The sequence below is a fragment of the Nuphar pumila genome, chromosome 7 (assembly GCF_984573655.1).
Source record: "Nuphar pumila chromosome 7, dmNupPumi1.hap1.1, whole genome shotgun sequence".
Lineage (NCBI taxonomy): Eukaryota > Viridiplantae > Streptophyta > Magnoliopsida > Nymphaeales > Nymphaeaceae > Nuphar > Nuphar pumila.
Window position 1 is genome coordinate 42,592,161 of NC_143255.1, and position 26,417 is coordinate 42,618,577.

The following is a 26,417-nucleotide window of genomic DNA, read 5'->3' on the forward strand; positions in this document are numbered from 1 at the left end:
GCCCTAGCTGGGGTTTGTTGTGCATCGCTATTCATGATATATATATATATATATATATATATATATATATATATATATATATATATATATATATATATATATATATAGTTGTCTCCTTTGAGAGTTGGTATGAGAGTTTCAAGCGTATTGGGATTAGGGATGCACAACGAGCCGAGCTAGCTTGGGCTTGGCTCAGGCTCAACCTGTTTAAGCTTGGCTCAAGCTCATTCAAAAACTAAATGAGCCGAGCTTGAACAAAAGTTTATCCTCGGTACACGTAAACAAGCCAAGCTTGAACAGGTAGTCCAGCTCGGTTAGGCTCGCTAAACTCGATTAAACTAGGTTCACATAGCTATATAAAAAAAATAGAGTTCATATATGTATTTTTTTTTATACAAAAAAAGTTGTTAATGTAGTAGGTGTGTCTGTTCCCTCTTTGGAAAGTAACTTGGGTTCAAATCCCACCACATATGGTTTTTAAAAAAGAGCTTTTGACACAAACTTTCAAAAAAAAAATTATAAATGTGTTCAGCTTGAGCAGAGCAGAGCCATGCTCAAGCTCGACTCAAGCCAAGCCCAAACATAGGCTGTTCAAGCTCGAGTTTGAGCCGAGCTTGAACAGTCACTTCTTCCTCTCGAGCTGAGCCAAGCCGGCCCAAGCTCGGGTCAAACCCAGCTCATGTTCATCCCTAATTGGGATTGAGAGCTTTGTATCTAGTCATTGTATTTCCTCGCAACTTGCTAGTGAATTTTTGCTCCTCCTTTGGCCATGAACGCAGGCCTGAGTGTCGAACAACATAAATCTCATGTCTTTGTTGTTTTCTTCTCTTTATGATGTGGTTTGCTTCATTTTGATTGTGGTTTGCATAACAATTCTTATGGTGACAGCTGAATACATTGACCACCACAAAAAAGCAAAGAGTTTTCCTTTTTTTCCAATTCCATCACAAATTCCACCCATACCAATTCCATCACAAAAAGCAAAGAATTTTGAAGGATAATAGAACAATGATTTTTTCCTTTTTTTTATGACGGGCAGCCGCTGGGTCTAGAGACCTGCCGTGATGGATGGCTGCTGAGGAACCCTGCCCCTGGGGAACCTACTTCTTTAACTTTACACACAAGAGGCACGCACAGTGGGCTTTTAAACACATGTATGGATGTCTCTGCCTCTCGCACCCGCCCCTTAACCACGTGGGTGCCCCCTGTGGAGGCAGAACAGTGAAATGAGAATGTTGGAGACAGGCAACTATATTATATTCGTTTTTACAGTATCAGTTGTACCAGCTCTCTTTTCATGGTTGGTGTCAGCATAACTCTCTCTCTCTCTCTCTCTCTCTCTCTCTCTCTCTCTCTCTCTCTCTCTCTCTCGGTATCAATGTGTCTTAACTTTCACAAGTAACATGGTATCAAGACTAGGTCTAGATGAGTTCAGCTGAACTACGCACATGCTAAGTTAAACGTGCATCTTTATATAGTAAGGCCTTTGGTTGAATATCTATATGAATACATACTTTCCTGTTAAAAATAAGAGAAAAACAGGAACCAAGTTTACGGATAGTAGAAATAAAAAGAGGCCATTGCATGTAAAGCTCCTGCTGATTGACAAGCAGATCAGAACAATCCTTCAAAAGTACCCAGGAGCTGCTCAATTCAAGTCGGCTATTCCACAATCAGAAGATTGTTTTCCATCAGACCTTCACCTATAGTTGGCAATTCTGGTGATAGCTGCCACTCTCCATCCACCATAAATTTGATCTCATACCTGCATTCAACAAAAAACAAGAGTAGGCGGTGCATCAAACAAGGAGAGAGAGAGAGAGAGGGAGAGAGACCTTCCAGGCCTAAGCTTTAAGTCCGCAGAAAATTTGTTCAAACCACCGGTATATTCTGGTGACATCTCTTCTCCTTGGCTCCATCCATCAAAGGAACCCATAACTTGCACACTCTGTTCCACCAGCAAAGTGTAAGGCAAAGCAATTTCAGATGGCACATCCATCTGGCCAACCATCTTGGACTTATATGACCGATCATCTTAGAACAGAAATCACCAGAACATGAAGGAAAGTAGCTAGAAAATAAATAATCAAGAAATGCAAATACAACACCAATCCATCCGCAATGGTAACATCTTTTCACATAAAATCACCATCTTCTCTAGGCTTGAAAGATCTTAGTCTTAATGTTAATACAAAAGTCAAGTCTTTTCTTTCCCCATTTAACATATTTCTGCTGAATTTTGTGAAAATTTTCCAAAGTTGTCTCAACAAGAATTTATTGATATTGATACTGGTGACTTTGATCTGCACAAGAGAATCATAATCCGAAATAGTCAAAACATAGACAATAAGTTTTCTTACCTCAGCCATGCCATACCAGGACAACAAAACATCCTTGAATTTTACATTCTCTACATCCTTTATTTGCTCCTTCAATTTTTCATGGAACTCTTAGAAAAAAGAAAACAGCTATTAGGGCAAGCATACAAAAATTTCAATCCCTACAACAGTTTCATGACAAAATATTGGCAGAGAAAATATTGACAAACTAAACTGATCAGGTGGAATAATACCTTCAAGCCTGGAGAGAAGATGGGATTGAATATACCTCCCATTGATCATCCTTGAACCAGGGATGATCCCAGAGTTAGCTATCTCTTCAACCAGTCCAATTAAAGCCTGAATAAGAAGATAAACATTAGTAAGTATATATTTGAGATTAAAAGTGACTAATATGCAAAAGCACAGACCAAGATACCACGCAAAAACAGTGGTAAAAAATGGTAAATAATATATAAGATGTGTAAATGGGTTGCTCACTATGCCAATAAAGAGCCATGCTCAAGTCGTCAAATCTATCAAACTTAAGCTTTACCTTTTCAACATTGAATAATAAAGTATTTGATATTGTTCTTATGATGTGTTTTGTGTTTTGATAGAAGACATTATATTTATTTATTGATGATTACTTTTGTTTCACATGGATATATTTCATGAACAGAAAACATGAAGTGTTTGATATCTTTTATAAGTTCAATGTTTTTGCCAAAAATCAGTATTGACCTCAATTCTCAATCTCCAAAATGATGATGGCAAGTATCCTTATAAAAGTTTCTTTTCAAAATTTCTATAGGAGAAACAAAAATAAACAATAAAGTCTGTTGCCCACCAACACCTTAGCAAAATTGAAGTGTGTGTGTGTGTTTTTTCAAAATTCAAGGTCTAAAGCAACAAAGCATGAATACCATCTTTTTTTTTCATTTAGTTACACAGAGATGTTGAATAGTAGTGTGTGCTTGGGTCTTAGTCAAAGGTCAATTTTGTCTTCTTGTTATGTGTTTGGGGCATTTTGGTCAATTTGTCTTGTGTAGAGATTCTAGGGGTAAAGTTGGTATTTACATAATTATGTGTGGGTAGCATGGGCATGCAAGTTTATTTAATGAGTAATGAATGCCATGGGGCATGTGAAAGGTTAGTATGTGAAGAGTCCATGTGGAGGTGCATAGGAATGTGAAAAGTTGGTATGTGATGAGTCTTATGCATTAATTAGTAAATAGTGAGTGATTAAAATGGATGTTAGTAACTTGTATTAGGGCCTAGGAAAAGAAGGCCAAAAGTCATTGAAATTATGTTAGAAGTGTGTAGAAAGGGTCCCAATGCCTACATACATGTGTGAGACTTTGGTGTAAACAAGTGAATTATTAGTAAATTTCTTCTTTTTTCTTCCTCGGATTTTCTCTCTTGGGTTTGGCATTTTCTGATTAATTAAGGGTTAGATTTTTTCCTACAAGAGAAACCCAAGGCTTGCGAACAGGTGTAAATTTTTGAACCACTCCAAATCCTTATGATTATAAACAATAAACAATAAGCTCAAGCTGAAATTTGGAAGCAACATACTAAATGACAGAAAAAACAAGAAATATGAAATAAAAAATCAGGATCACAAAAAAAGAAAGAACTGACACAAGTTTTATTGTGTTCATGAGTTGTCATTGTGTGTCTGGTGCCATGACATGTCAGCACAAGACATGCATGCTAAGTGAAGTGCCCATGTGATGTTGTTTAACACCTAGTCAATTCTCATTGATATCATTGATGACAAATTAATTATGTTGGTTCAAGTTATTTCACCTCTTTAGGAAAAGGGATAAAACAGGGCTCCAAGAGTAACTCAAAACATGGCCTAACCAAATTCTTTGGTATCTGCCATTATCTAGGTTATATGTTCCCCCTCTGTAAGGTTGCAATTTTTTCAGTTCATGGAATCCTCTTGCTCTGATTTCCATAATTCAGTGTCATCTTAATGTAATATTCTACAGTCCCTATTCTGAATGATAGTCTTCTAAAGCACCCAATTCATCATTTGAATGCTAGAGCAACCATGCTAAACCAAGGAATTGCCAAGAATTCAGTTTCCTTAATCGCCCAGCTTGATTCTAATTCTTAGAAATTCTGCAATCCCATCCAGCCCTTCCACATGTGAACCCACTTTTGTTAGAGAATTTCTTACTCTTTTTCACCTCTTTAGGAATGCTAAACAAGAGAAGATAATGGGGGAATGCTGGTTAGAATATGTGGCTAACAATGATTTAACCCAGAGTTACCGGAAACGCCTATAGAATAGGGGAAGCGCGCTTCCCCGAGACGCGCTTCGGAAGCGCGAAACGCAGCGCTTCCGAAACACGAGGGGAAGCGTAGGTTCAATTGAGGAAGCACGTCCCCCTTTAAAGGGAAGCGCGTACCTCTTTAAAGGGGTACGCGTACCCCTTTAAAGGGGGACGCGTACCCCGATAAAGGGAGACGCGTACCTCTTTAATGGGAGATGTGTACCTCTTTAAAGGGGTACGCGTACCCCTTTAAAGGGGGACGCTATTGTGGAAAGGTCAAATTTGCCCTTAAAAAAAATTTACACATGAATATATTTTTTACTGAGGATAAAATGGGTATTTTACAAAACCCGTGAAAAAATAAAATCGAAAGGGGCTTAGGGTTTTGTTTTTTCACGCGTATCTTCCGACTCCTCTCTCTCTCTCTCTCTCTCTCTCTCTCTCTCTCTCTCTCTCTCTCTCTCTCTCTCTCTCTCTCTCTCGAGTTTTCGGCGAGCTCCGAGTTCCGGCGACCTCAAAAAATTCTGGTGGCCTCCACCGACTTCCGACGATGAAGATGTTCAGGACCTTCAAGTACGCTATCTTCTCTTACCCCCTCTCTCTCACGCTCTGTCACTCTCTCTATCTCGAATCTGGATCTGTTGGGTCCTTGGTGAAAAGGGGACGGCAAGAAGCAAGGGTTTGTAACTTGGGTTGGAGGGCTCGACCAGTCCCAACACGAAGCAAGGGCACACTGGGCGTAGGGTGACCTCCGACCACAAAGATGCAAAGGGCTCGCCAGCTGCGAGCCCTAGGGAGAGGAGGACCTCTGTCTGACCACCTGTGCATGGCAAGTGGCTCGACAAAGACACACAAAGAGGAAGAAGGTTGGGGGAGGAGGCTCCAACAGGGAGCACCACCGGCAGTGGCGTAGCTAGGATTCATGTGAGAGGGGGGGGGGGGCAAATAGGGGTGTAGCAAGAAAAAAAAATTGGTGTGATAGGGGTTCGGGGGAAGCGTCCCCGTTTTTTTTTTTGAGATAAAATAAAAAATGGCTACAATTATTAATAAAAATCTATTTCATATGGACAAATCAAACTATTTGCTGCAGTCAGGGTTGGGCTACAAAAATGGATAAAAATCTATTTCATATGGAATCGAAGCTGGGCTAGGACTAAGCTTTTAAATTTTTTTATTTTTTTTAACTGGACTGGGAGGCCCATATTTTGCTTTGATGAAGTGTTTTCGAGTGATATAGGGCTGGTGTCTGACATGTGTGGTGTGAGGTTCAGCTCGTGAGTAGAGGTTTGATTCCTTCATTCTCTCTAGAAAGTACATTTAGGGAACGGGGGATTGTTAGAGACTATTTGTTTCATTTTCCTGTTGCAATAACATGATGGTCTTTATCTTTTGTGTTATCAACATGATGATCATTTATATTCTTATTTGAGTCCCATGAATGAACAGTATATTGGTTGAGAAACATTTCACATTTTGTGGTTTAACTGAGTTTATTTGGTCGTCCTTTTTAGGAATAAGGGTTAATGCAGTATTTTTTTATCATTCTTGTAGGTTTTAACTTTTAAGTCATTTTGACGATTGCTTGAATCCTGATTCCTGATCAGATTGACTAGATCACTTTTATTATTCTTTTACTATTGGATATATATGGATTATTGATTTATTGTTTTCAATTTCAAAGTCAATGAAAAACATGTTCTGCCTCCACAAGTTGTCTTATGGTTTCATTATGGTGTTTGATCTTGCAGACGTCTATTCTCTCCTTGATCTCTTGAAGTGACTTTGCTTTATGTGAATTCTGAACTTACATGTTGATCAAGTGAACCAAGCATGATAAAAGAAACAAAACAAAAGAGATACTTATAAGTATCCTATAATATATAAAAAATATATTATAGGAAAATTCTTGAATTCATATTATAAAAACATATTATACAAAATGTATACCAAGCATGATTGAGCTTATCATCCCTATTAAGTATGAATTCTTTGATATACCGAGCGTGGGCACACCCAGGCTCGGCTCATTTACTCTATCAGAAGAGTGGGGCAACTAGTATGTTGCAGCTAGTTGTTTAAAATTTTAAATAAATATCATTATTGCTAGTAACAGTCGGCCAATATGAATTTTGTTTTTCTTCGTTGTTATGTTATCTTTCTTTAGCATTTTTTCATAAATGCAAACTTTTGAAAGAACTTCCTTTTTTTTTAATTTTTGTCTGCTTTATCATAGTATATTATAGAATCATAGATCTTTCACCTCCTTAAATGATGTTTATTTATTTGTTTTAGTAATTGGTAAATTATGAGTAATGATTTGTGTTCTTCACTCTCCATCATTTACTGTTAATAATAGCTTTTTTAAAGTGTTTTAGGCTGATTCTTATACTTTTATGATGCAGATATATTTGCATGTTCTTTGCTTCATTAATGAGCATCCCAAGCTATGATCACGATAATTCTGATGACGATGACGATTCTTTGTACAATTTGGAGCATGAATCATCTAGTGGTGTTGGGAATGGCAAGAAGAGGTCTTTTGCTTGTCCATATCAGTTTGAGGACAGAAACGAAAATTGTTTTGATGAGGAAGATGAAGAAGAATATGACCTGGATGACTACTATTCTGAAGATGACCAAGATGATGAACCACCTAGCATGCATAAAACAACAGTGCTATGGCGTCATATATTGAAACAAAAGAAGAGTGGGCAAGGAAAGCAAGGTGGAACCCAAGTTTTTATGTGCAGGCACTGCAAAAATATTTATCATGGGTCATATACTCGAGTTTTTGCATATCTCATGGGATCTCCAAAGGGACAAAGTGTTGAGATTGTCTTTTGCCCTGTAGTTGAAAAAAATGCAGAATTGGCAAAAAAATTAAGAGGCAAGTTCGTCGAGTGGAGGTTTCATCAAGTGCATTTGAGTTGAGGAGATCAAGAATTGATACTCCGAAGAAGCCTATTAGTATGACTATATCATCTAGTGGAAGCCGAAAAACAGTTGATATTCGTGATACCTTTAAAAAGATAGAAAGAGATGATGTAGATCACAAAATTATCAGATTTTTGTGTGCAAATGACATATCTTTCAATGTGCTTCGATCACTATATTGGGAAGAGATGATATCTGCATTTAGTATAGTGCCCGGATATAAACCCCCATCATATGAAAAAGCGCGAACAACGTTGCTTGACAGTGAGAAAGAGTGTGTTCACAGGGAGTTAAATGAATTTCGAGAAAAGTTTGAGGAGTTTGGAGTTTCCATTGTCTCAGACGGTTGGACAAAATATCAAGAACAAACACTTGATAAATATACTTGCCTCAAACTGTTTTGGCTCGATGTTCTTATATGCAAGCGATTTTTCTAATGTGCAACAGTCAACTGCAAACATTGCCGAGTTTTTGAAGACGGGATTTAAACTTATGGGGCCTTCTAATGTAGTGCAAGTGATTACAGACAATAGAGCAAATTGCAAGTTAGCAGGTGAAGAATTAAAGCAAACGTACAAGTATATTTTTTTGTCACATTGTGTTGTGTACACACTTAATTTGATCTTCAAGGATTTGGCACATGAGTTTCATTGGTTGGGAGAAACATATTTGCAGAGTAAAGAAATTGTGAAGTATATCACAAATCATTCAAAAGCACTAGCAATCTTTAGAAGCAATGAAAAATTAGAATTAATAAAGATTGCAAAAACAAGGTTTGCTTCACATTATACTACTTTGAAACGCTTGCTTGATGTGAGGGAGAGCTTAAGGCTCACAGTAATTTCAGATAGATGGAGTGATTGGAAGCAATCATGCACGGATGAAACTATGAAAAAAAGGGTTGTTACAACAGAAACAACTGTTCTTGATGAAGAATATTGGGATTCTGTACGTTTAGCATTATTGATTACAAAACCCATCTATAAAATGATTAAATTTTGTGATCAGGAAGGCCCTATAATTGGTGAAGTGTATGAAGGCATGGACAACATGTTAGAGGAAATCAAAGACAATCTAAAAGGACAACCAGATTTATATGAAAAGATTCATAAGATTGTCTCAAATAGATGGCATAGAATGAATGTGCCTCTCCATAGTCTAGCCCACATGCTTACTCCAAAATATTACGAGTCGGAGTATCTCAAAATCCCAGCAGCAGGAGGGGTCAAACGAGTTTCTCCTGGTAAAAATTTTATTTTATCTATTTAATAAAGTTTAAAGTTTAATGATTTAATTATTTTATTATTTCATTTGCATTTTCTTGTTATAGTTACTAAACATTTTTTTTTTGCAGAAAAGGATAATGATATCTTAGACGGTGCAATGCTCGCGTTTGAAGTCATATCTTCTAGAAATGAAGAGTTATCTACACTTTATAGGTCACAACTTGTGGCTTTTGCATCAAGAAGTGGAATATTTAGCTGAAATGTAGCAAGAATAGATGTACTGAATCCTACAATGTCAGTGCTTAATTGGTGGCGTTTTTATGGTGGTGATACACTTGAGTTGAGAGCATTAGCCATTAAGGTTTTATCTCAACCTATTAGCACATTTTCTGCAGAAAGAGTGTGGAGCACCTATAGTTACATTCACAATGTTAAAAGAAATAGGCTCAATGAAGATCATGCTGATACCTTAGTGTATATTCATTCCAATCTTCGATTGATTGACAAGTATAATTAAACTGTGTTGTACTTTTGTTTTGGTATTTTTTTTTCTCTTTTTCTATCATTGATTGTTTATTAGCATTCATATTTTATATTCTTGTTATAAAATGTGCAACAATCGCTACAAAGAAGGGCCTAATCGAAAATGGGATATCAATCCAGAACTTCCTATTATAGAAGAAAATACGTTGAGATTAGAGGATATGCGATGGAGAGATTTGGATGATAGTGCACAACAATCAAACATTATTTCCAAATCCAAACATAAAGATGCACAACCAAGAGCTCCATTACCTCCAATAATCATACGTACAAATGAAGTTGAAGAGGATACAAATGAATCCAACAGAGATAGTAGAACTGCAGATATACAAGAGCGACCATCAGTTCCTCATGGTCGGATTGATCGTTTCTTTAGCTGGAGACCTAGGCAAGGTATGTTGATATTGTGTTTTTTATATTTTAAATTATGGTTTTTAAACATTTTAATTTTTTAACGTATTCATTATAGGAAATGATGGAAGGAGCAGAAGACATGGTCGTGGAGGACAAAAAGCACGTGATGATGTAGAAAGTTCGCGATCTATTGCTGACTTGAAGGGGAAGAGAAAGATGACAGATCAATGAACTCTTGAATTATTAATTTTTTTTTATGATGTAGTTGGAGTAGTCCAACTTAAAAACTTTTATGTTACTTTTTTGTCATGATCTTGTAATCTTTTTTTGGTATACTTTTATTTTGAATCTTGCATAATGAAGTGAAGTAGTGGATTATGTTAATTTTAAGTTTAGAGTTTAGAACTTTGTAGCTTATAATTTAGAAATTTATAGCTTAAAAATTTAACCATATCTTTATGTAATCTTTGAGTTTATTGATTTCTCATTTTCTATGTTGCAGAGATGACAAGATTTACAACATCAAATAACAAGTCATTTGATTCTTTCGTTGAAAAAGGTATGCTTTTTAATCAAATTTATTTGTTTTTTTAATGCATTATTTAGTGTTTGCATGCATTTGTTAAATGGTTGCAACAAGAATGTGAATTATGATTTTCTCTTGATGTATAATTTTTTAAATGCTTGAGAGTTGCAATATGATGCATTTGTTAGATAATTACAACTTATATTATTTATTGTCTATATATGTGTTTTATTTTGTGGATGATGACATAAATCTTAGTTTTTGATAAAATAAAAATATATAATTACATTTTCGCTTCCCTTTCGATTCTTATTCGCTTCTCACTCGAATCCTATGTCGCTTCCTTCTTCGCTTCTTAGGTCGCTTCCGGTTCGCTCCCTAGGTTGCTTCTGAGATGCTTCCTAGGTCGCTTCCGAGACGCTTCCTGGTTCGCTCCTAAGTCGTCTCGCGCTTCCCGCTTCCTAAAATTTTAGAAGTGCCTCGCTTACCACTTACCGCTTCCGCTTCCCGCTCCCGCTTCCTCGACTGGCAACTTTGATTTAACCATTTTACAGTCCAACCTTCAATGACTACTAATGTGCTAGTTTCAAAGTATCACTTGGAATGATCCCAAGCCCCTCGTCCTACAACTCGGTCTAAGCTAGAAATGTTGATTGAGTTAGTGTTCCTTGACCTTGCGGTTAGTGAGCTACTAGTTGTTTAGAGCAAAGAAAGAAAACACCATTTCTATTGGATATCTCTTTTATTTCTCCTACAGGTCAACTTATAGTGCTCTATAAGTTGGATTACCCATTGAAAAAGGGGTATTAGCTACCTCTTTTTTAAAGGGATATTGAATTGCTTCCCTTTAAAAAGGTATGGCTTTGTTCCCTTTTTCAAAGGTTTGCTTTCTTTTAAAACGGGTATTGAATTGCTTACCCTTTTTAAAAGGTACTGTATTGGTGAGATAGTAAGGGACGTCACCCATACTATCTCACTTTGGTGCGGAAATGGCAGCTTCCTATTGAGTTTAATATGTACCACTCGTTCGCTTTGCTCGCTCACTCTATCAGTCGCTTTGCTCCCTCAATTGTAACTTTCTTTTTTGGTCGCTTTGCTCCCTCTTTTAGTCCAGGAAAGAATAAGACAATAAAACAGGAATACCTTGCTTGCTTGATTTGCTCGCTCCGATGCTTGCTTTTGTTGCTTCCTTTTTACTAAGGTTTGGTTGGCTATACCTAAAAAAGGGAATGTGTGACTAGCTTTGTGTTCTTCCCTTTTTTAGGTATAGCTTTGTTAGCAATAGATGAGTGGTGATGTCCCCTCCTCTATTGGATTAGGCGCCCTAACTGAAATATCTGTTTATCGGTCACTTTGCTCCCTTGGAGACCGTATACGCCGTTCGGGCCTTTGTTTGTTGTCGTGTGGGTATGCTTTGAATTGGCTTTGAACCAGTTTTTTTCTCCTACTTCGCATAAAACAGGATAGCAGCAAACTTGTCGTAATTAGACAGCCATTAGGCTTGTACTCTGATTGGCCTCTATTCACGCTAGCACATCATATGCTAGTGTGGATAGCCATAGAGAAAAAGTACATCCCGAAAAAGGGTAAAAATCTTATGCCTCTTGTTAAAATAATTGATCATGAATAGTATGACACTGACTCAGATGTTGATTCAGGGAGCAAAGCATCCTCTGAAAGCACCTACAGCAAGACCGGATTCTCGTTCTAAACCGAAGGAACGAGAGTCTCAGATCCAATTATGTCAAGTTACGAAGGCTCCAAAGGACAGGCTCCCCCCTCCAAAGTTTTTTCGTCCCGTCACTCCCTCGCGCTCCAGTCTCTGACCCCGTCTCTGAATTCCACTGCTTGCGGAAGAGGGACTATTCTGATATGGAGATTTCAAAATGACTCAAGTATAGGAGGAGCGATAAGGATGAGATATGGCCTATGGGAGTCTGGGTCGTGTCTCAGTCCCACTGTGGCTGATCATCTGAAAAGACCAGCTAAGCATCATTGGCTTGGTCAGCCTTTACCTAACCAACTACCTAATACTAAGCAGGCTCATCAAATAGTGCTTTATAGCTTGATTCAGGATTTGGCCCAAACTGTTGGGCAGATACTTTAGAGGGGTCATAATTGACCTTCTTCGAAAGGAGATGTGGCCAAAATAGTTGTCTCTTATTCGTGAGGACCAGGTCCTTAGGATGTTGGGTTCCTTACTGGTTACAATACGGTTGTTGGTACTACGATACAGCAATGTCACCTGAGGTATCTATCGAGCAGTTCTTTGATGTTCTGATTGTAAACACGAAATGGAAAGTTGATAAGACCGATCTTCATTTGGTGAGGCTCGGCCTTCTATGGCGTATAATTGATTTGGTAGCATTAAAGGGTCTTGATTTTCAATTACCTATATTGCGGTCAAGATCAAGTACCTACATTGGGTATCCTTGCTTGGTGGGCTAACTGGTGCAGATTTTTTTGTGTATGCTCTAGGTGTTACCCAACCTGGTCATGGGGTCATCTCCCCTGGGGCAGTAGTGCCCTTTGGGACTGATCCTTCGATCTGGCACATCAAATATAAGATGTCGTAGGACTGAAATAGAGACTTTCATTTCGACTTTACTAGTAAAGTAAAGCAAGGAAGGTATTGTTGGCTTTTTTTTTCTTCTGGTAGTAAGCACAGGAGCAGCAAAAGAGTGCTTTGGTCGGTCAGTTGGTACAGGCGGTAAGTCAATTAGGAGTTAAGCACTTAAACAGTGTTTTCGTGCGCAAATTGGATTAGCAATCAAAGCTCTTCCCTGCTCACTCGTGTCGGAGATTTCCGAGTCTTTCTAGACCAAGAGAAGAAGGATTTTTTCTTTCTTTGCGGTTACGGTAAGCAAGTCTATTAGCAAAGAATGCCATGGATTTCTTTATTCCTGTCTCAAGCAGTGAACCATCTACGGAAAGGCTACACTCCTCATCTTTTAAGTGGGAATGGTCAAATAGAGAGTCCAAATCATAATATGTGAAAGCTTGCCCAATTAAATACAAGGTTGAACATCATGAACGAACTGCTTTCCTGTTATTATGTCTCTTGGGTTTTCAAGAAAGTCGTTCCGCCGAGAGCAAGCAAAGCAAGCAGTTTTAAAGCTCATGGTAGCGAGACCGCTTCTGCAAGCAAGGTGCAGTTTCCGTTCAAGCTGTTTAGGTAAGAATAGTTCCTCCTGTTGCAATTCAAGTAGCAGTAAATGTTCTTTCTGTCAACCCTCAATACCATGTTGAGTCTGATTGGCGTATCATTTTGGAATGATTGGTTTTGTTTCCATCATTATCAGAGAAGGGCCCCACAGTGCAACGGGGTTTCACGGCCATGTCTCCTGAGGGTTGTCGTTCCCTCAGCTTTATTAAGGCAGAAGCAGCCTTCTACTCCTTATTGTCATTTTAGGCGAGAAACTACAGGTTCTTTCAAGTGAATTAGGTCTTGATTGTGTGGAGAAAACCTCATTGATCGAGAAGTGAAGATAGATCAAACCAATGGAGGGGTGATAGCTTAAACAAGCGTTGGGTGAACCACCTTTCTCGCAGTGCTACAATTGCCGCAATAGAGTTAGTTGAGCGAAATGTTGGTTGTCCATGAATGAGTTATTTCCAGTCAATATTGGATTGGGGCAAAAGCCTATTAGGGTCTGAGCTAGGCTAGGTTGCTATGATAGTTGACCGAATCTCCAAGGGGCGTGCGATAAGAAGACCCTAAGGGAGCTTTCTCGCGTGCTTCCTAAGATAAAGTATAGAGAAGTAGTTGAACAAAATAACCAACATACCAAAAATCTAATCAGGAGTCGGGATTGTAAGATCGGGCCCTGGGTTAGGCTTAAGGGCTGGTTCAGGCTCAAAAGCAAGATTAGGCTTAGAATTAGTATAAGGCAGATGATCAGGCTCAAGACCAGAAGATGGTGGAGGATCTGGATCAGGATCCGGGGAATAGCTTGCTCCTACGGTTGGCATTATTGAGAAGGATATCTCGCTCTTTTCTATCAACTAGAGTCGAGTCAGGGCAACGTGACCACAGAGAAAGGCGTCCTAGGGAAGAAAAGAAACAAACCCAAACAAAAGCATATAGGCGGATTGAGACTTATTCAAGTCTTATTACCGGGCAATCAATTTGGAATTTCTCTCAAATGAGTTAAGCATATCACATATGATAGTTGTTAACCAGTACGAAATCCATCATTTTCTAGATTTTTTCTTTTTAAGGTTTCGGCATACAATCATTTTGGTAGCTAAACTAGCGTGTAGAGAGTGGTGTCGCAGGTACACCTGGGGATGGGCTCACATCCTGGGCAAATATTTGGTCCTTCGATGGAACGAGAGTTGTGTGTGAGTTCTTTGTTCGATCGGAAGGGTCAGCTCACGACCTGTGTGGTCTCGCCAAATCGCCAGAAGCACATATCGAGATGCACATTTCTTTCTGGATCTGGAAGAGCTATTGTAAGTTGAGAGCCTATAGCTGACCTCTAACTTTTGTAGGGCAGGCCGAAATGATCGCTTGGAAGATGAGTCAAAGGAGCAGGATGAAGCAACATAGCCATCAATCGAAAGTTGTGCAGAAATAGGAGAGCTTGTAAAAGCAAGTGATTGGGATTGTCGACAAGGAAATAGTTGCCTAACCGCGAGGAAGGACCAACGATGAGTGATTGAAGCTCGGTCGATTGGGAATGAGGGATGAATGCTCTACGGGGAATCCCCTTCCGTAACCACAAGCAGTCAACCCAAGTTATTGCATTACAGAGCACTTGAGGCACCCATTCTCGAGCTCTTCTGAACATCCCCTGTACACCGTGAGTTGTTTAATCAAGCCTTTCAACAAGCAACCATCCCTGACCCTCCTTCAGGACCTTATCTGTCACACTATGGTGCCTGGACCGTGTTTTCCTTCCCATGAGGATTCTCTAGATCGTCCTTTCCTTCGAGCTATCTACCTACTATATCAGTGAGTAGCGGTCGTCATCGAGTCTATCGAGTGTTAGTGGAGTCCCCTCCCCCTGGAACAAATAAGGGTTGGTTCAGCCCATCGCTTAAAGTTCCTTTTCCCGGTCTTTTTGTCTGGAATATCGAATCTAGCTCTTAGCAGGTCTGGTTCAACCCCTCTTTTGTCTAATAGCAATCGGTAATACTTTTTCTAGTGAAGTAAGCAATCAAGCCTTCTTGGACACTAAACAAATCTGTTAGTGTCTCGGGATCAAGAAGATTCTCCGATTCAGATCCAAGTCTGAGTCTCTTGGTTGGGTCCGGGGTCGGCCCCCATAGTTCTCAAAGGCCCCATACGGCTTCAGAAGAGTGAGAAAACGGTCGATGAATCGAACTGTCGTCGGCCACGGGCAAGTGTCGGTTGGGTCCCCTGATTCTTCATTGTTGTCCAGAGTGGCAACAAAAACGGGCAGCTAGGTTTAGATTCTAGGCAGCCGTAGCCGGTTGCTTTTTTGCTTTTTCGCTGTCAAGATGCATGCGCCCCCAAGCCCGATGCAATACCCGGCCGCCAATATCAAGAAGAAAAAAAGGAAAAAAGGCCAGATCTATGTGACCCTGCCATTGCCATATGGCGCTTTGACTTTACTTTCCCCTACAAAGCTCCCAATGCACAACCGAAGATGGAGGGATAGCAATATGTGAAGCATGCACACCCACAAATAGCAAGCTACACTGAATGTGAAATACAACTTAGATTGCGACAACTTCTTCCATATTAAAATTCTATTAACCCCTTCCTATAGAAAGATCAAGAGCACATCTCTGCAACTTTTGCTATAATTGGATCATCAAAACCATTAACACAGAAAAGAATGCTCAGAGGACTACAGAGGAACACTAAAGATTCCAAAATCACAAATAAGGAAAAAACAATTTCAAATTAAACTTCAACAGAAAGTACCGAATTTTCAGACAGCAAACAAAAAAGTATTAGCATAGCATCATTAAGCATCTAACCTGCAGTTCAAGTTCCATAACCGCAAGTTCATTTGTACATTTGACCAAAGCATCCTCTTTGACTTGCAACTGTAGATTCCAATATTTAGCAGGGAAACTCTATTGTAAGATTTAAATCATAAAGAACTTAAAGAGAGAAAATAATATCCTACTTTGAATTATTAACTGCATCTTAACATAGAGCATTATATAATAATATTTCTACCAAATCACATAACAATGAATAGTTTATGATGAAATTTGAAAATGACAACTATGACAATGTTGAGACTAATGACTAATCTAGAAAATTTAGCTCCTGACAATTTATCAGCAATGGAATATCTTGAGATAATTTAACAAACTTTGCTTTCCTTGAAATGTCTCAAAAGAAATCTCATTAGAAAAGTTTAAAAGGCAACTTTTTTCAAGTATTGACATATAAAGATGGCATTGAGATAGCAACAAGCTAGGATAACAACAAGAAGCTCAAATTTGATCAAATATGAAGAAACAAGAATATGGTCAAGCATGGCATATTATAGAAAGAAATGATGACAAATGTTCAAGATCATAAAAACAAATATTGATGGTCATAAGCACAGTATTTGAAATGAAGCACAAGCACGAAACAGTCCACTAAGGGACTATACAAGAGCCAAGAGGCAATGCACAAGAAGACAAGCACAAAGGTGCTATTAAGGCTTATAAAGAGCCAAATACAAGAAAATAAGCACAAAAGTGCTAATAAGGTTAAGCCAAACACAAGAAGACAAACACATAAAGACAATAGCCTTTATACATAAAAAGATAAGCACAAAAGGGATAACAAGGCCAAGCCAAACACAAGAACAAACATAAAAAACAATAGCCTTTATTGAGATAGCTTGAGAAAATGCAATAATATAAACAGGGTCCAATCCTCTCTATTTATACACAAAAGGGAGACCAAGGGGGGCTCCTATAGAGCTGTTGGGAGCCCCTCAACGGTCATATTTGTGACCATTAGGATGGCTCCCAAGGGCTCTATGAGTTGCCCAAAAAAGCCTTGGTCAAACCAAAAAGAAAATAAAAATAAAATTAAAAAGACAATTACAATATAGTCTCTAGTAGACTATTCTATTTACAGATTCAATAATGGGTTATGACTAATTACATATATATATTTTACTATATATATATATATATGTATACAATATATATAATTAGGCCCGCTTTATTATATGGTACGGAATGTTGGGCTGCCAAGAGACATCATATTCAAAAAATGAGTGTAGCTGAGATGCGTATACTTAGATGGATGTGTGGAAATACAATAAAAGATAAGATTCAAAACGAGGAGATACGTAAGAAGGTAGGCGTTGCATCCATTGAAAATAAGATGAGAGAGAATCGTTTACGGTGGTTTGGACATATTCGGCGAAGGCCTAATGATGCTCCAGTTAGAAGGATGGAGAAATGGGAAAATATATTAGTTAAAAGTTAAGTCACACGGACTCGGCTAAGGAGGTGCCGCACCCGATTCGACACGCCCCGACATGGGTGCAGACTCGGGTGCGGCTTCGGACTCGGGCCAGACTCGGTCAACGCCGAGTCGAACTCGGTCAACGAGTCGAGGCCGAGTCCGTCCACATTTTGGACTCGGTCAACTTTGACCGAGTCCAAAAATGTCCATTTCATTTTTAAAATTATGTTTTGGATCCGGGTCGGGTCGGGTCCGGACCCGACCCATATCCAAATTTCTTTTGCAGCCGAACCCTAAAAGCGGTTTATCGACAGGGGGAGGGGCTTACCCTCTCGATTTTGCCTCTCCCCCTCAGCCCCTGCAGCTTTCTCCTACACCCATGCCGGTGATCCAAACTCCGGCGACGGCACGCACAGGCAGCCACCGTCTCCCCCTCCGTCAACACTCAACAGGTATGTCGACCCTCCTGCACCCTCTGCTCGCAGCCTCCCTCCTTGCACCCTCTGCTCGCAGAAGAGGGGCTCGGTCCCTCTCTGTGTCTCCTATTCACAAAGGAGGGGCTTGGCCCCTCCTCGTTTCGCTTATTTCAGGCAGGATCCTCCCCCCGCCCCCGCCCCCCGCACCCTTTGCTTGCAGAAGAGGGGCTCGCCCCCCCTCCCTGCACCCTCTGCTCGTAGAAGAGGGGCTCGGCCCCTCCCTATGCCTCTGATTCATAGAGGAGGGGCTCAGCCCCTCCTCGTTTCCCTTTTATCGCAGGGGTAAGAAGTAGGAGGGGGGGAAGGAGGGGGCTCGACTGACAGGCCGATCCTTGCCCCGCCTAACAGCAGAGGAAACGAGGAGGGGCCGAGCCCCTTCTCGTTTCCCCTGCTGCCTTTGGCTTTTAGGCAAGGACGAAGCCCCTGGCACAGATAAGGTTCAGCAAGGGCTTGCCCTGCCCCCTCCTTTTTGCGTTAGATAGGGGGTAGGCCCCCTATCTCGAACCTGTTTGCAGAGGAGGGCCTGGTTTGAACCTGATTTGCACAGAGGGAACGAACCTGGAGCTCCTATTACTATTATTTTAAAGTGTTTATTAACTTTATTTTATTTACTTATTTTCTTTTCAGTTTTCACTTTTCAGATATAATGGTGAGTTCTAGTGATAGTGTCAATACATTTGGTTCCAGTTCTAACCCTGAATTAAAAGTTTTTCAACCACTTTGGAGGCTTGTGACAAAAGGGGTAAAAGCTAGTAGTGGTGGTGGTGGGAATGTGCAGTTTCATTGTAATCTATGTAAGATTGTTTTCACAGGTTCTTATACGCGTGTGAAAGCACATATTTTGCATATTCGTGGTCAAGGAATTAGGGCATGTTCTGGGGTTGACAAAGATATGTTAAAGCAATTAAAAAAAGAACAAGAGGAAGCTGAAAAGAAGAAAATTGCAGAGATGAGAAGCGAATCGATTAATTTGTCTTTTCCTATTGCTAGTGATATACAAGAACTTGTAAAGAAAAGAAAGATGGAAAGCAATAAAACAATACAAGTGTCATTCAAAAACATGGCAAAAGCAGAAATTGATAAAAAGATTGGTCGATTCTTTTACTCAAGCTCAATTCCTTTTAATGTAGCTAGAAGTCCATACTGGAAAGATATGATTACATCTTTGGCTAATTGTAATTTGAGTGGTTATGTGACTCCTAGTTCAGAAAAACTAAGAACAATCATTCTTGCAGAGAAAAAAATAGAATTGAAGACTTGTTAGAGACCCAAAAATTTGCATGGAAACGACATGGAGTGTCGATTGTTTCTGATGGGTGGACTGATATACAAAGGCGACCACTGATAAACTTCATTGTTTACTCACTTAATGGGCCAATCTTTTTGAAGACTGTTGATACATCTGGAGAGTATAAAGATGTTGAATATTTAAAGAGATTATTTGTCGAAGTGATAAAAGAAGTGGGTGAAGAAAGTGTGGTGCAAATCATTACTGACAATGCTCCAGTTTGCAGTCGTGCAGAAATGAATTTGGCAAGTAAAGATACATATTCACATATTTTTTGGACTCCTTGTGCAGCACACAGTTTAAATTTGACACTTAAGAGTATATGTAATCCATCAAAAGATGATGCACATACACATGAAATGTGCTTATGGATTGAGGAAATAGAGCATGATGTTCGAAATATTAGAAATTTTGTTGTAAACCATCATCATGCCCTTTCTATATTTAATAGGCATTCTGATCTCAAGTTACTGAAAGTTGCTAAAACTAGTTTTGCTTCTCTCATTGTTATGATAAAAAAAATTAAACAACTCAAGAATGCATTGATGATGATGGTGGTTGATCAAGATTGGGATTTTTATCGTACTGAAGATGATGTCAAGGCTCAAGCTATCAAAAAATGCAACTGTGATGCTTTTTGGTGGGATAAAATTACATATTTTGTTGAATATAGAGAGCCTATTTGGGAAATGTTGAGAGAAGTTGACAGAGATGTACCCATGCTTCATAGAATTTATGAAATGTGGGATAATATGATTGAAAAAGTTCAAAGTAGCATTTTTAAACATGAGAAGAAAGATATTGTACTTGATGATTCAGAATTTTACAATCATGTACATTCAGTTTTAGTGAGAAGATGAGATAAAAGCAATACACCTTTGCATTGCATGGCACACTCTCTCAATCCAAAATACTATGCAAAAAAATGGTTGACAGCAGGTGTTGGTCGTGTTTCTCCAAATGAAGATCTTGAGATATCAAGAAATAAAATGATATATTTGGGAAGACTTTTTAATGATCCTCACATGTTTAAGGTTGTAAATAGTGAGTTTGGCAAGTTTTCTATTGGGAGATTTGATTCTTTAGCAGCACTTGTGGCAAGGGACGAGGAAGATCCCCTTAATTGGTGGGCAACATATGGATCAGAGACACCAAATCTGCAACGTCTTGCAATGAAGTTGTTATCCCAACCTGCTACATCATCTTGTTGTGAAAGAAATTGGAGTACATATGCTCAAATTCACAACATTAAAAGAAACAAACTCACTAGTAAAAGAGCAAAGGATTTGGTTTATTTTCACTCAAATCTACGATTAATTTCTCGCCGCACCAAAGAAGAGTATAGGTACTTTTTTTTCTTTGTATTTAAAGTTTGTATTTAAATATTTGTATTCAAAGTTTTAAGTTAGATACTAATATAGTTATTTTTTGATGCAGTTGTGGACCATCCAAGAATTGGGACGTAAATCCAGAAGATTTTGACTTGGAGGGAGAACATAATTTACATACTCTCAACATGGACTACCTCGATCCTGTTCTTCCTCTAATTCAGACGATGAGGCAGATTTATGATAAGTTTTATTGTTTATCACACTCACAAGCTTCTTTATGTGTTATATTTTGGTAAGTTTGTGTTGTTAAGAATTGCTTTTTTTATTTTTGCTTTAAAATTTACAATCTTTATGTGTTAATTTATTGTTATATATATAATTATATATATTTAAAATATATTTTTTTAATATATATATAGCCGAGTCCCCATATCCAAATTTTTTGGAATTGCGCCGCACCTATGTCGCACCCGCACCCATGTGACATATGTTAAAAGAGGTCGGGGTAGGCCTAAGAAGACTTGGATGGAGATGATAGGAAAGGATATGAATGCTTTGAACCACACCGAGGACATGGCATTGGATAGAAATGATTGGAGGAGAAGGATTCATGTGGAAGACCTAGAACGATTTTCTTTTTTGGTTCATATCGCCGACCCCAATTGTTTTGGGATGAAGGCATAGTTGTTGTTTGTTTGTATATATGTATACAATATATATACATAGATGTATATATATATATATACATTTTAATTATTTATTTTAATATCCTCCTTCAAACTTACAAAGAGATAACTGAAAGTTTGTTTAAGAGAAAGAGAAACCAAGGTACCGGAAGAGCTTTAGTAAAAAAGTTTGCAAGTTGGTACTCCATGGTGACATGCGACAACTCAATAATTCCTTTGAGATACTCATCACATACATAGTGGCAGTCCATCTCAATATGCTTTGTTCTTTCATAGAAGGTGTGATTCTTTGCAATACAAATGACACTTTTGTTGTCACAACACATCTTCGAAGGTTCGGAGATGGAAATTCCCATGTCTTGAAGCAGAGTCCTTAGCCATATCAGCTCCATTGTAGTTGTAGCCATTGCTCGATATTTTGTCTCAGTTGAAAATAATGAGACTTGTTGTTTCTTGCACCTCCAAGAAATTAATGAATATACTAAGAAAACACAAAAACCAGTAGTTGAGATTCTATTATTTGAGTTATCACCCCAATTTGCATCAGTATAAGTAGTTAAATCTAAGGATGAAGAAGAGGATAAGAAAAGCTCTTTCAAGATTGTGTTTTTAATATAACGAACAATCCTCATAATTGCTGACATGTGCACTGAGGTAGGAGCATGTTGAAACTGACTTGTTGTGTGGATTATATAGGCGATATCAGGTTGGGTGATAAAGAGGTAGGTGAGAGATTCAATCAATTAGGGATATGGAGTAGGATCTTCGAGCAACACACTATCTTCAAGTCTTAATTTGGCATCAATGACTTTCGAGGTCTCCACTTTCTTTTCATCAGAAACTCCTGACCTAGCAGATATGTCAGCAGTCAATTTCATCTGAGAGAGAATATACCCTCTGGGTGAATAAGCAACTCAATTCTTAAAAAATAGCTCAAAAACCCCAAGTCAGACATATCAAAATTTTTCTTTAAAACAGATTTAATTTCAATAACTCCTTTGTGATTTCCTGTGATGATCATATCATCAACATATAGAAGAATAATCACAATTTTGGTACATGTTTTCTTGACAAAAAGAGTAGTGTCAGTATAATAAAAGGTAAATCCCAAATTAATTAAAACATCATTAAATTTATCATACCAAGCCTTGGGGCTTGTTTAAGATCATACAAGGCATTTTTTAGTTTTAAAATGTTTTCATTTATATTAACCCCCAGAGGAGGGTCCATGTATACTTCACCAATTTCTCCATTTAAAAATGCATTTGTAACATCTAATTGATAGATAGGTTATTTTTTGATAGAGGCAATGGCTACGAACACTAGTCATTCTTGTGATGGAGGCAAAGGTTTCATCATAATCTATTCCATATTATTGGGCATATCCTTTAGCAACTAATCTTGCTTGATACCATTCTAATGATCCGTCACTTTTAGTTTTGACTTTAAACACCCATCTATATCTTATACGTTTGGTCCATGCAGTCTAAAGTACTAGTCTTTTGAACTGCTGATATTGCTTTCTGGGTTTTTGCCTAATCTTAAGCTAGAAACTTCAATGCTTTCAATTTGGTATGGTTTCATTTTTCAGTGTTTTGTATATAACATGTTTCAATTGTCAGTAGTGTAATGAAATAGCGAAAAATACAAAAACAATGTCACTAAGGGCTTTACAAGATCATAATCACAAAAGTGCATAAGCACAAACCAATGCCACTAAAGGCTTTACAAGATCACGATCACAAAGTGCATGCACAAACCAATGCTACTAAGGGCTTACAAGATCACAATCACAATGTGCACAAGAACAAGTTCACTATAGGACAAAACAATAGCCAACAAGGGGCAACAACACAAGCACTAAGTGCATGTAATACATTAAGGAACTAAATAAAAAAATACAAAATATAAAAAATATTCATCTTTATTGAGCATAAATGCTTAAGAGAAGCATTGGTTACAAGAGAGCAACCCTTATTTATAAACAAAGGGAGAGCATGGGGCTCTATTGGGAAGCTCCCAACGGTCATAAATGTGACCGTTGGGGAGCCCCCAATGACTCTATGGTCTTTTGACCATAGAGCCCATGCTCTTTACAAAAAAGAATTTAAATAAAAAATAAATAATAAATAAGAGAAAAATTGTTCCTAATAAACAGTATTGTTACATGAGTAAAATGACAAAAATACCCTTAGAGGGTATTTACCTATTATATATCTAAAAATATCTTCAAAGATGTGCATGTTAAAATGTATCATTCAATCTTTGTAATCTTATATATATTTTATATATATAAAGGATGATACATATACATATATGGTATATATGCATATGTATCTTCCTAATTATATATATAAAATATATATTTCTCTATTATTAGGCATAGGGGTAGTTTAGTCATTTCCCCTTTTTACGCATATATCATTTGGAATATGTTTGTAATTTTTTTTTATTTTTTTTTATTTTTTATTTTTTATTTTTTCATTTTTGTGGTTTGCGCCACCTAGGGAGGCTCCCCAAAGAGTCGTTGGGGAGCCCCCAGGCTCCCAACGACTCCTTTGGGAGCCCCCTATGTGGCTCCTCTCTTGTTATAAATAGAGGTCTCCCCCTTGTAATTTATTCACTCCTTTGGAGGAGCTTTTGCTCCATGTAATGGGTGTTACACCCTTCCTCTTTTCAATAATATCAACTTATGCCTTATAGGCATTTTTTCCCCTTTGTGGGTTTATGTGTTAGCACATTATCTGCTTGTGTTTTCCCCTTTAGTGGGTATATTCGCACTTCATGTGCATGTGCATTGGTTTATTATTGAACCTAATATATTCAAAGTTGTTTCCTTACAGTGCACTACAAGCACAAGCTCCACAAAGGAATACATGTACAAAGACACACCAAGAACACTTGAATAAAGTACACAAAGGTACAAAGATAACACTTGAAATGCAAAAGATTAAATCTATTGAACAAGGGTGAGCACAAAGGCTCCCAAAAGAATGAGTTACAATAGTGGGGATGCACCCCTATTTATAATACAAGAGGAGACCAAAAGGAGGGGCTCCTACTAGATGTTGGAGCCCCTCCAACAGTTAGAAATCTAACCGTTGGAGGGGGGTTCAACGTCTCCCCCTCCTTTGACTTTTACTCAAAAAGTAAAAAGAAAAAAGAAAAAGAAAAAGGAAGAAAGAAAAGAAAAGAGAAAAGAAGAAAAGGAAAAAAGAAGAAAAGTTACATGCATATTCACAAGTGTGAATATGCGTAAAATGGGAAATGACATAAATGCCCCTGGGGCTACATAAAGAAATATATATATACATGATTTGATACAACTTAACACCCCCCTTCAAACTTACGGCATGATGACCAAAAGTTTGCCAAGAAGAAAATTAGATCTGGGGGAACATAGCGCCTTTGTGAAAAACGTCTGTCAACTGGTATTCTGAATTCATATAAGGAAGGTCTATGATTTTCTGTAAGTAGGCTTCTCTGACATAGTGGCAATCCATCTCAATGTGCTTGGTACGCTCATGAAAAGTGTAATTTTTAGAAATATAGATTGCACTTTTATTATCATAACACAATCGTGTAGGTCTTTGGATCAGTACTCCTATATCCTGCAAGAATTGATGAATCCACACAATCTCCATAGTTGTGGAGGTCATGACTCGATATTCTGCTTCTGTTGAGGAAAGAGACACCTTCTGTTGTTTCTTGCATCTCCATGAGATCAGTGATTCACCTAGAAAAATACAAAAACCAGTGGTGGAGTGACGATTATTTGGGTCACCTCCCCAATCAAAGTCAGTATATTCTAAATTAGAAGACGAGGAAAGAAATACTCCCTTGTTTATTGTGCCATTTATGTATCTGACAATACGAAGTACAACACTCATATGAGCTGAAGTGGGGGCATGTTGAAATTGACTTACAGTATGTACGGCATGAGATATATCTAGCCATGTAATACTAAGGTACATAAGTGATCCCACAAGTTGTCGATAGGGAGTAGGATTTTCCAAAGAAATCCTATCATCACCCTTCATTTTTTAGCCCACAACTTCAAGGGTCTCACAAATTTTTTCATTTGTAATGTCAGACCTGTCAAGAATCTCACAAGTCAGTTTAGTTTGAGACAAAAAATAACCTCTACGAAAGTAAGCAACCTCAATACCCAAAAAATATGTCAGATACCCTAAGTTGGACATTTTCAAACCTTTCTTTTAGAGTGGATTTGATATTTTTTATTCCCTTAGTATCATTGCCTGTTATTAGCATATCATCAACATATAACAACAAAATTATAATCCTTGCATCAGACTTTTTGACAAAGAGAGCAGTGTCAGTATAACAAGAATTGAATTCAGTTTCAACCATTACTTCATTAAATCGATCGTACCAAGCCTTTGGGGCTTGTTTTAAACCATACAAGGCTTTTCTAAGCCGAAGAACTTTACCCTTTGGTATATTCATGCCAGGGGGGATCCATGTAGACTTCTTCGTTTAGGCTCCCATTTAGAAAGGCATTTTTAACATCCATTTGATATATGTTTCATTTTTTAATTGATGCACTAGTGATTAAACATCTCACAGTGACCATTCTTGCCACAGAAGCAAAGGTTTCTTCGTAATCAATACCATATTCTTGGCTATAACCTTTTGCTACAAGTCGGGCATTATATCTCTCAAGAGTCCCATCACTCTTGATCTTAACCTTAAAGACACATCTACATCCTATTGTCTTTTTCCCTTCTGGAAGACTTTAAAATTCCTAAGTTTTGGCTCTATTAAGGGCACTAAGTTCATTATCCATTGTATCTCTCTGTTCTAATCTTTCTTTAGCTTCTTCGAAGTTTTTGTGTTCTTCATACGAGTGAATAGCACTAAGGCAGGCTCTATGTTTTAGAGAAAAAGATTCATAGGATATAAATCTGGAAGAGTTTCTCCTAGGTCTTTCAGTTCTTCGTAAGTTGCTATCTTGAGATGGCTCACTAAAATCACTATATCTTTTCATCGCACTTCTAAACATATTTTTATCTCTATGTGAATATGCAATT

General features: G+C 38.1%; 1 protein-coding gene across 3 annotated transcripts in view; it reads right to left on the reverse strand.

The window, feature by feature from the left end:
* Window positions 1-1,453: 1,453 nt before the first annotated feature.
* LOC149832075 (protein PTST, chloroplastic-like) overlaps window positions 1,454-26,417 on the reverse strand; it is a 40,063-nt gene continuing 15,099 nt past the window's right edge. For all 3 annotated transcript variants that reach the window (XM_090014311.1, XM_090014312.1, XM_090014310.1), the window contains exons 5-9: window positions 16,142-16,210; window positions 2,573-2,678; window positions 2,361-2,449; window positions 1,836-1,948; window positions 1,454-1,765 (exon numbers count right to left, since the gene is read on the reverse strand). In XM_090014311.1, coding sequence (XP_089870437.1) covers window positions 1,663-1,765; window positions 1,836-1,948; window positions 2,361-2,449; window positions 2,573-2,678; window positions 16,142-16,210 — 480 coding nt within the window. In that variant the 3' untranslated portion in view covers window positions 1,454-1,662. The remainder of the gene's footprint in view (window positions 1,766-1,835; window positions 1,949-2,360; window positions 2,450-2,572; window positions 2,679-16,141; window positions 16,211-26,417) is intronic.